We start from the raw sequence: 10,712 nt of genomic DNA on the forward strand, positions 1-10,712 counted from the left end.
CAGAGTTTGGGGATTTTCTACTTTTTTTTAAATCGGTACTGTCTAAAAGAAATTGGTGTGTTTATTGTTCATTTGTTGCCTTGGTAGTTACAAATCCAGAGTTCACCTTTTTTTAGTTTCTCTGTGACTGGAATAAATATAGAGGCACATTTAAATGCTTGGCCCTGAATCATGGAAATTCAGATTTGCAGGTTTGGTCATTCAATCATGGTGTTACAAACTTCTAATCGTCCATAAGGTATTTGGAGACATTGGTGGTGGTGTTAATTTCCTTCACACTGAGCTCTGATCCCACCACACTGCATATGTATCTCTGACTGACAGGCTGTAATAAAGTCAAGCCCATGTGCTGGTATGTTTTAGTTGTCGTTGTGGGACTCATGACCAGATTCTATTTTTCCTGGCTGCCTGTCCCAAGTCTTACTTTTAGAAAACCATGTGAAGGCTTGGCACGTTGAAATAGTCTATTCGGGAAAAGGATTTCCTGTGACAGTTTTTTTACATAATGGAATTTTTTTTTTTTTTAAAGAAAAACATCTTAAGTTTTGTTTCATACAAAGTATTTATTTACAACAAAAAAGTTACATCGAGTATAAAAGAGCAGCATGTGTGTTTTCAGTCAGTTTCAGCACCTCTCAAACACTTTATAAAGATCAGGCAAGTTGGCGATCTGCAGCACAGTGCCGTCCTCGCTGAAGCTCTTCGGAGGACTGAAGAGCGTTCGGAACGCTTTGAAGATGATGTGCTCAACTTTCCAACGCCACAAGTTCGCCTCGGCATCCTGAAACACACGTCACACTTGTCAGTTCAGTTCTTTGTTGTAGAGCAAAGGAAGCTAAAATGCAACTCTGGTGTTCTTTCGTACCTGCTCCTCTCCCGGCTCGGCCTCCAGGATGTACTGCTTCCTGATGGAGTAGAACATGCTGCACTCCCTGCTGAAGTCTCTGAAGCACTCCTTTTCATCGTCCCAGTTCACCTGCACAGCACCACCAAGCAGAATCTATTAGATGCAGTTTGTGCTTCCAGAATCTCCTCATATATGAGAGACTGACAAGACATTTACCTCAGTGGCCAGCCGCAGGATGAACAGGGGGAGACCCTCCATGACTGGGGTGTAATTATCAAGCAGCAATGGCAGCCCTGTTAGATTTCCATCCTAGGAAACACAAGGCATTATAGCAGGAGTAATACCATACTCATGTTCCGCTAAATCCAGATGAGAGCCATTGGTAGAAAAAGTTAACTTTCAATCACATCCACCACCCTGTTCTGACTAACCTGGTCGATCTCCATGGAGAAGTAGTCTTCCAGCATCTCCGCTTTGTTTTTCAGGAAATCCACTATGTACTGAGCCAGGCCTTCTTTCGGCCCATCCTCTTCTGTCCAGCCGCTCCCGTCAGACTCCAGAGCCAACATGGCCAGATCATAAAGTGGAGCTGGTGTCTGAATTCACAAGATCAGCCATGAAAATCAGAACATATACAGCATACTCTAAACACACGACCTCCACTTTACTTACCGACAGTCTCAGGACACCAAAGTTTCCAAAGTCGTAGATCAGTATTTGGTAGAAAAGCTCCTGGCTGTGACACAAACGGGCGAAAAATGAGACCTAAAACAGCAGGTTAAACAGCTGGACTCAACAGTGTGTGTTTGCTGTGCTGCTGACCTGAGGCTGGTGCTGTTCAGCAGGTACAGCTTGGTATGATGTTGGATAAGAGTCCACTGGGGGTTGACGCAGCCCACAAATGAGTGGTTCTGCAGCATTTCTTGAAGACCTGGAGAAAACACCTGCACGCTCAATAGAGGAAAACTGTTTCAACAAGTCGTGGATGCATGATGTTCTAAAAACGAGGCGAGTTGTGGCCTGGAGCCGAAAGTCAAATCAGTGGGAAATTAGGAGGCATGGGAGAAAAACAAACAGAGTAGCATTTCTTGGGAAAAACCACACATGCAACATGTTTTGTTAACCTTTGTGTGTAATCTCAGTGATCTCAGCTCTCAGCTCTTTGATGCTGTTCAGCTTTATGGCTCGTCTCTTGGGCGTGGCCGCAGCTGTCAGGTCCTCCTCTCCCTCGTCCTGCTGCTGCTCTTTCCTGGGTCGCTTTCTGGCACACAGACACACGACTGTCATACATCTCATTTACACTCCACTGACATTTGTATCCTAAAGACGATCACTCGCAGTGGTTCCTAAATGCATCTCAAGAAGAGCGAGGGCTTGTGGGAGGGGCTATGAGCAAGGATGCAGAGGATAGAACTTTGTTACTGCGTTCCTTAATGACAGCTCAATATGACATTTACATATGTAGCATTGTAGCATGTCGTTAGCTGAATGAAAAGTAAATATGTAGGCTGTCATGCTCATCTGACAGAGATCATAAAATACGGCAGCAGGCTGCTGTGCAACACATCAAATTTAATGTGTAGTTACATTTTCAGCCACATGGGGGCAGAGAAAATCCACAACGTCATGACCATAACCGTGACATATGATCCTTTTACATAAAGCAGAGCGAAATTAGCATTCATTTACAGCCATGTTTCTGGCCATCTGATGAATTTAACTCCAACATTCACTCTCTCTTTCGCTGCTGTTCTACCAGCTTACAGGAGGGATCATTCTGTAAGTGTAAGCACCTTGCATGAAAAATAGAAGTAAAGAAAACTGATCGGCTAAGCTTTTAGAAGAGATCAGTTTTTCAAGTTATCAAAGACTAATTAACCCACACAATCCTTTAAGTCTTTTAACCAAACAAACTACTATAACAAGCGAATTCAGTTCTTGGTAAACACAAGGCAACAATTGTCTCTGATTGGCTCAGTGGGGGATGATGTCATTCGCTGTGATGATACATGTTTGCCTCTACTTCCTGCTCTGTTTCTCAACATATCTGCTGTGGGCAAATGTTTTCTGACACTTCATTCGAGGCCGATCCTGATCTGACTTGCAAAAACTGTGCCTGGATTAATCATGATGCTACTGACTGACTCACCCATCCCGTTTTGTACTGGCATGATTCAATTGTGAAAGACAGTCACCTTTGAACACCATTAGCATCGTCTTCATTGCCTTTTGCCACCTCTGCTTCCTGCTCAGCCAGGGCACCCAGCATGTCCACATCATTCATCTCATCCATCTCTATACTGTCGGGCAGGATGGTTTTGGTCATAGTCTCCCTTCTGCTGGGACCAGCAGGTTCAGGATCAGCAGGAGGCAGTTTCTCTTTTGGCTGGAGGAAGGCATCCAGCTTCTGTGCCCGACAGTCGGTCCTCACCATTTGATGTGCGTAGACTCGGTCACTGGACTCTGCTGCGGCGTTGGAGGACTTGACCTCGCCGCCACCTGAGACTGACAGGCCTGGCAGCAGCGTCTGAGAAATCACACAGTCTGTGTCAGCACACCTGAAGTAGTAACTTCAAGGCAAAGCATACTTTAGCGGCTACAGAGATTTAAAGGAACTGCTCACCAAACAAATACTAAAAGTGAAAAGTTCTTTTCTCCTCACCCCCATGCTGATGGAAAGTTTGGAGTTTTGTAGTCCACAAAACATTTCTGGAGCTTCACAGTAAAACTGTTGCAGCATTCTCCTGAACAGCTGAAGGTTCTAGTGACTACAATTACTACAGCCAAAAAAATGAAAAGGCTCCAAACAACTAGTCCTGCATAATCCAACTATACTGAAGCCCTGAGATCTAAAATTGATTTGAAAATTAATTTACTTAAACCTTCTCTCAAGCCGGAAATCTTTACTGTAGTTGCTAGGCTAAAGCATTAGCATGCACCTCATCTGAGCTCCTAGTTAAAGCCTGTCACAGGTTCAGATTCTGACCTGTCCAGCTCAGATAAATCTTAACAATAATACTATTTTCATGGCACGTTGCTGAGGATGAACTGAGGAGTCACACAGCCTGAGAGAAGAAGCTGCTCCGTAGTCGAGTGGCATGGCACATCAACAAAGTTTACTGTCTTTAATGCCCTCCACAGGGGCTGCCAGAATCAAGAAAAAAACTAAAGTTCCTTGTCGTAGCTTTAAATTAGAGATCTATTGACCACATAGTGATCCAGTCGCATCATACCTGAGTGAAATATGTGCGTGACGAGTTGGAACCAAGAAGTTTGCTCTCGATGTGCTTCTGAATGCTCTCGATGACGCTGTCTTCGTGCAAGAAATGTACCTCGTGTTTTGTGGGATGGACATTGACGTCAACGTTGTGCGGCGCGATCTCTAAGCTGTGGTGATTAGAGAGCAGCAGTGAGAATCAAATTGATTTAACCTGAATAGAACCAGTAAAAAACAGACAAATGCACGTTTGGTCACCTGAGGTAGAGGAAAGGGTGTGTGTTCTTGGGAAGGTATGCAGCATAAACAGTCTCGATTGCTTTTTTCAAAGCACTCGACTCCACCAGACGATCTAAAAAATCACAGGACACAATCTCCATTCAGCACGGCGCTAAAAAGATTTTATCATCTTCACCACTACATTTCTGGGATACGCACGGTTGATGAAGAGTATCAGGATGCATTTCTTGACTGAGTAATTTGCGTTAGAGATGTAGCCTTTCATCTTATAAGCGAGCTTCTGATCCTCGCAGCCAACTTCGATCAGCTCCCTGGGAAAATACCGCACAGTCAGTCATGCCTGTCAGCACTAAGGTGATAACAGGTCACATAGCTGCAGAGAACATGAAAGCATTGGTGTTTTTCTTTCTTGTTTGATTAATACCTGCTGACTGCATTGCCAAAGACTCCTCGAATGTTATCCACTACAGATGCGTTGGGCAGAGTCCTCACATCTGCCACAGTCTCTCCTTGCTGCAAAAACAGACCATAAACAACAGTGAAAAATGATTTGCATGCATTTTTTCTGACTGGTTTTTTCTTCCTCAAGAAACTTAAAAAAAAGAAATCATATCTCACCTTTTTGACAGAAAAACTTTTTCCTGAATTGTGAATGGCGTACCTTCAAAATACGATTTTTAACATGTGAGTACAGATAAGATGTTATCCAAACACAGGACGATCATCAAAAGAGCAGAAATCACGAGACACAAGCAGTGAAAGTCAAGATGACAGACCTGCTGACCACCTCTACAATCCTGGAGTACTCATCACTGGGGCTCTTCAAAGCTTTCCTCCTGGTGGACACATTATAAAAGAGGTCCTCCACCTGCACAGAGGGAGAGGAAACTATTACAGTTGTTTCTGTGCATCTATAAACTCCATTCAGCGAAAGTTGATGTGCTCCAAGAACTCACAAGAATCTGTGTTCCCTGGTTGCCAGCACACGGTTTGGGAGGACCTTTAAGTTTGCCATCGCTGTAGTTTGCTCTGCACAGTAACAGAATAAGAGAATCAATGCATCACAACAGCTCTGCTATCCTGATTACTCCTTATCAATCATGGAGGTGAGAGAGCAGTTGAGTGGAGCATGTTTGAAAATGTTAGCACACCTGTAGGCACACTTGGCATCGGCTGTCTTAGTTGTAATGGTCACATGTGCAACATGGCTGATACTCGCAAGGGCCCGAGAACAAGAACACAGACAAACAAAAATGCAATGAGCAACAAAGAGCATTTCAATTTTTGAAACGAAGACAGAGCTAAGAGTTAGCAGCGCTGCTCACTTCTCCTCTGAATCCATAGGTTGCAATAGCTGAGAGGTCTTCAAAGGTCTGGAGTTTGCTGGTGGTAAATCTTTCACAAACAATTTCCATATCTTCTTTCTGCCCCAGAAAATAAAAAGACAGCTTGGTCAGAAAAAATTAAGGAATTTATTGACAGCGAAAACGTCTCTGGACAGAGCCAAAGTTTAGCATTTTTCTAATCATCAAAATCTTTGTTTTAGGACACAAAAATACAAATATTGATATTTGGATCTGATTCCGGATGCAAACGCTATTGATAATTGGGAAAATGCTGAATATCGGCACTGAATGAATGCAAATAAAATAAAATGCATTTTAAAATGTTGCCATTTTGGCCATGATACAGTATCCTCTCTCTGTCTGTAGTCATCGCTCTGTGGTGTCACTCAGTGTCTAGCCCAAAACACGATCACTGTCATGCAGTGAATAAACTGCATTAAGATTCTACAATGGGCAACTAGAAACACAGGTTATCAAATAAATGTACTGGCGTGGAAATATAGAGAGAGACAAAAACCCTTAATCTAGATAGGACCACACTTTTTGAGACTGCCAGGCAGGGCACAGACAACATCTTTCCCAAGGGTAACATTTAGGATTTCATGGCATGGGCTTAAGTTTGGAGAAGACACTGTTAAAGGGGCGGGTCTTCCCCCTGTCACTCACCCTGATGCCAGTGCCGTTGTCCTGAATCTGAATGAGCTTCAGTCCGCCGTCTTTCACCGTCACCTGGATGTTGGTGGACTTGGCATCCAGACTGCAACACATTATCATAGTTATTAAACAGCCACATTACATCACAGGTGGAATGATGCAGTCACGGCACAGTATCACAGGACTGTGACTATGACAGCTGTTGCTTGGCAGCTTTGCCACAAACGTAACGTAAACAATGATGGCACCCGCTGTAAAATGTCACCTTTACTGCTCCCACTGGTAGTTTTTGAAGTCACTTATCACATAACTAACAATAGCTGTCATTACAGGAGACATAACTTTATCATGTAGCTCGTCAAGTTACCAGTTTTCAATCAGTTCCTTGACGCCGTTGGCAGGACGCTGGATAACTTCTCCTGCAGCAATGCGGTTGACAACAGTCTCGTCGAGCCTCCGGATAACTCCTGCCATGTCTGCAGAGCGACTGACTTTGTTTCAGACTAATTTAACTACGAGCTTTAGCTATGGATATACATGTGTATTGCAAATAGTATATATAGTTAGGGTCGAATGCGGCATCACAACATGGAGAAACTAAGCATGCATGCGACCAGAGAGAGCTTAAAGAAAATGATGAGGTCTCACTCTCCCTCAAAATATCAGATCAGAGCGAAAGTTATGATACCTTCCGCTCAACATTCCCAGTAATCGCTGTGTGGGCGTTATTGATATGATCCACTGCTTGACTTCCCAACAAACAAACTACAATCAATCGAAGTTTATCATTTTGACCGCGGAGCTGTTTTTAAAAGAGCGTAGTTTCGGCTAGTCTTTTTTTCCGCAATCAAGTGAGTCATCTTTTTCACAATACACAATCTTCGATGAGACTGCGCGGGGCGAAAATGTGGGGGCGGGGCCTGCGTCGGTTAGGAGGAGGACGTCATTCGCTGAAAGTCTTCTTCGTTGGTGGACATATTGGCTCATTTGTAGCTTCGAAATATGCAGAGCGCCCCAAAACAACGGCTTAATGATAAGATTATGTTTACAGTATTTTGTTACCACATTATAGCGAACTCTTCTCAAAAAGACAATGGAATAAAATAAAAAAAACTGAAGTTTCTTTCTCCTGGATCTCTTTGATTGGTGATACACTAAAACACTGATAAGCTTATACATTTAACAAAAACTACAGTGTTGAGTTTTCCCTTTCCCATGTCTATTTTTTTTAAACTTATCTCCACCTATATACTGTATAGAGCCTACCTCTATTCTATGTTAGTTGTTGTTTTTATTTCACATGTGCTTCTACAATGTAAACATCTGTTTTCATTAAAGCCCCTTTGAACTGTTTTTAAGTGAATTGTGTGTTAGTCTCTGGCATGTCCACCTCTGGAATGTAGCTTACCACTTTAAGGCGGCCTCTAGGGCCACAATGCAAAGTAACAATACAGGGTCAATTGTCCACCTGGGGAAGGAATCTTCTGCTTTTTCTGCAAAAAGGTCAAACGTCACAATCAATTACAGATCAATACTTGTCCTGACAGCTATGTTTGCCACACAAAACTGTCTGGTTTTTATCAATGTTTTACTGTCTCTTTTGAAAGTGAGCTATTGAAAAGTGGAATGTATAACATTCCAGGTCTTTTAATTATCACAACAGTAGCACAACATAATTTCTTCCAGAAACTGTAACCCATTAACACAAATCTGCATTGTTTACTATTTTCCCTGAGCTGAAAAATGATTACAAAAAATGTATCTTTTGACATGAAAAACGAAATATTATTAGTTATATGGTAATACCGTTTTGATGCATTGGCTTCCTCGGCACATTAACTTGTTCAGGATTCACTATAGTCTTCAAGTTTGCACGTAGTTGGCCAGACCACAAGTGTCTGCCTGCATTCCTCATAGAGCCACATGTCTTTGGGGGATTTTCTGTCAGCAAAACTGTGTTGGTCCAAAATCTGCCAAAACAGAAAGTTTCCCAGAGTTATTTCATGATGATTGTGATGATGATGATATGATCTGCGATTGTTACAGTAGGCGCCAAAATTGTGTTGCTAGGCTGCTAAACTTTGGCCTCAGGCAGTATGACCTCAACAGAATAAAATGCTGTGAGTAGGCCATCCGGGGAGTGGCGCTGTTTGGATGTCATAAGCAAGCTCCTCAATGCAGTCCAACCTGAACCTATGAGAGTTGCCTGAAGAACACACGATTCTAAATACCTGCATGAACAAAACAAATAAACTGTGGACACATGGTGAAAACTAAATCTGGGCTGAGTTTCGTTCACTCTATATCTAAAACAACATTTTTAATTTTCATATTTGTGTTTTGATTTGATTCCACAGTCGTTCATTAGACATTGCACAGAGAGATAGATTTGTAGAGACATGTATAATGAGGGGGAAAAAAAGTGTTCTCTAATCTTTGGAAAGCTTCTCTCCCTGTACCTGTAGATTATGTAGTTCTTTGCAGCTGAGAGATATTAGAGCCTGACTCCACCAGAAAAGGATATCTGCAGCCAAATATGGATTAAATGCAGCATTCGAACAATATAGAATTTTATTTCAACTTAAAAACGTCTGACATTTGTGCAGTGACCTCATACCTCTAACTTCTTATCATCGGAACAGAGAAATCTCTTTAAATTGTGTGTTTCTGTGTAACTTATATCGCATTCTAAACAAAGTTAGGCTCCTCTAACAGGCAGCCCTGAGAGCTAAATTGGCACGGTTTAGTAGTTCAGCAGCTTGTTGTGTGCTGCTTGTTGAGCCTGTGCCAACACGACTTCAGTGCCACGAACTGGCTAACCACACGCAGACAAAAGCAAACCGCACAACCTGAAAGGTCACTGGAAGTATGAAAGGAAGCCACCTTGGATCTGACACACAAGAGGCAGAAATGTTCTTACTCCCTGTCCTGCTTTGTGCATACTTTGTGATCTGCTTATTCAGCTACGTCGCCCCAGCTGCACCACAGCCCACCCGAAAAAGTCAGGAGTGACATCACGATGATGTCAAGCACATTTTCCTATATTAACTATGCTTTCATTAAATCCAGATGTGTGCTATAGCACTCTGGCACCGATCACGCTCTCCACCTCTCCCTTTAGGCCGATGGGAAACGCTGGCCATTGTGCTGTCTTTGCATCAGATGTATTGAGGGGGATGTGATGTCTGTCCTGAGACGTGTGTCCCTGACTCAATGCAGGACATTCCAGTATGTGCTGTAGCTGCAGGATGTGCCACCGGACACAATACAATAGAACTGGAAAGCAATCAGACAAGTAAAAAAAACCTGATGGGCTGAAAAAGCCTTGCAAAATGTCAAGTTGCTGCTTCCTGCTCTTCATCCTTTCTACTGCCAGGCAGCAATTATGGTGTCATTGTAATCTGTGTAAATTTATTCTGTGAATGGATGAAACTGTAAACAACGTCTTATGGAATGCTTGAGCCAACCAGGATTTTGGGTGGAGTCAAAACTGGTTGCATGTCTCATGGGTCAGACAAGGCCCTAATTTTTTCTTCTGCTCCTATTCTTCTCGGAGCATTTTTCTGTCTCCTTTTGTACTGCAACTGATCACAACTGTTTCAAAGAGCAGCCACTGCCACGCCTGCTGCGACCTGCCACACGCAATGACAGCTACACACAAGCCTGCACACACATATAAAACCTGTAGGCACTCTGAACAGATAAAAACACTGGTGTTTGCAGAGGATTCTAAATATAGAGAGTATAATTTCTACAGATGTTGCAGAGTGCACTCCTGAATACACAAGCACTGTCAACAAGCAAAATGACAGTCAAATCAGATACAAATGCACACCTGTTACTGTGTTGTCCATCCACTGTGTGCAACAAGACGCAGCCCTCGGCTGTGACCTACAAACACGTCTTAAACAGAGTTACCTGTCCTTAAACTTGAAACCATTCCTCAGCTCCATGCTGCCTTGTGTCAATACATTCCACACCGTCAAGAGCCTCTTGTTTCCACTGCTGTGGTTTTATCTCACCTGTGTGTTTATGTCTGCTCCTTTCTCCACCAGGGAGGTGTTGATCTTTGGCGTGACCCCCCCCCCCCCCCCCCCCCCCCCACAGCCTCCTGTGGTTCAGCTGTGGAGTGATAACTGCCATCAAGTCCCATGATAGGGTGGCTAAAAAGTATACAGTATCTCTTAGAGACACAAAATGTTGTGAGAATGCAACCATCTGTGGAATTTGCCACGGACCCTCCAAGTGACGAATATAGAGGAACTTGTTTTTCCTCCAATGATAAGGCTGGTTTGTTATATAGTCACTACTGATAGAAAATCAAATTAGATGAGTTCTCCTCCAGGTTTAAATCACATCTAAGAGTTTTATCATCTCAACTGAATCACTGGTAAACTATGCACTTTAT

General features: G+C 43.0%; 1 protein-coding gene across 1 annotated transcript; it reads right to left on the reverse strand.

The window, feature by feature from the left end:
* Nucleotides 1–543: 543 nt before the first annotated feature.
* On the reverse strand, nt 544–6,946 carry mlh1 (mutL homolog 1, colon cancer, nonpolyposis type 2 (E. coli)). Its single transcript, XM_030440979.1, has 19 exons — nt 6,672–6,946; nt 6,317–6,407; nt 5,630–5,728; nt 5,456–5,529; nt 5,261–5,333; nt 5,081–5,172; nt 4,923–4,965; nt 4,729–4,817; nt 4,503–4,615; nt 4,323–4,416; nt 4,081–4,234; nt 3,043–3,374; nt 1,972–2,108; nt 1,670–1,778; nt 1,520–1,583; nt 1,279–1,443; nt 1,064–1,156; nt 866–976; nt 544–781 (listed from the first exon to the last, which is right to left on the reverse strand). Exons 1-19 carry the CDS (start codon nt 6,776–6,778, stop codon nt 626–628), a joined length of 2,196 nt encoding a protein of 731 aa, XP_030296839.1. The 5' UTR covers nt 6,779–6,946; the 3' UTR covers nt 544–625.
* Nucleotides 6,947–10,712: the final 3,766 nt, after the last annotated feature.

This window comes from Sparus aurata, chromosome 15 (assembly GCF_900880675.1).
Source record: "Sparus aurata chromosome 15, fSpaAur1.1, whole genome shotgun sequence".
Lineage (NCBI taxonomy): Eukaryota > Metazoa > Chordata > Actinopteri > Spariformes > Sparidae > Sparus > Sparus aurata.

Excerpts from the sequence above, each read along its gene's own strand:
- mlh1 (XM_030440979.1), bottom strand. The coding sequence starts at position 6,778 with ATGGCAGGAGTTATCCGGAGGCTCGACGAGACTGTTGTCAACCGCATT. Across the intron at positions 5,173-5,260 it reads ACCAGGGAACACAGATTCTT|GTGGAGGACCTCTTTTATAA; the intron begins GTGAGTTCTTGG and ends CCCTCTGTGCAG. Across the intron at positions 782-865 it reads CCGAGCCGGGAGAGGAGCAG|GATGCCGAGGCGAACTTGTG; the intron begins GTACGAAAGAAC and ends CGTGTGTTTCAG.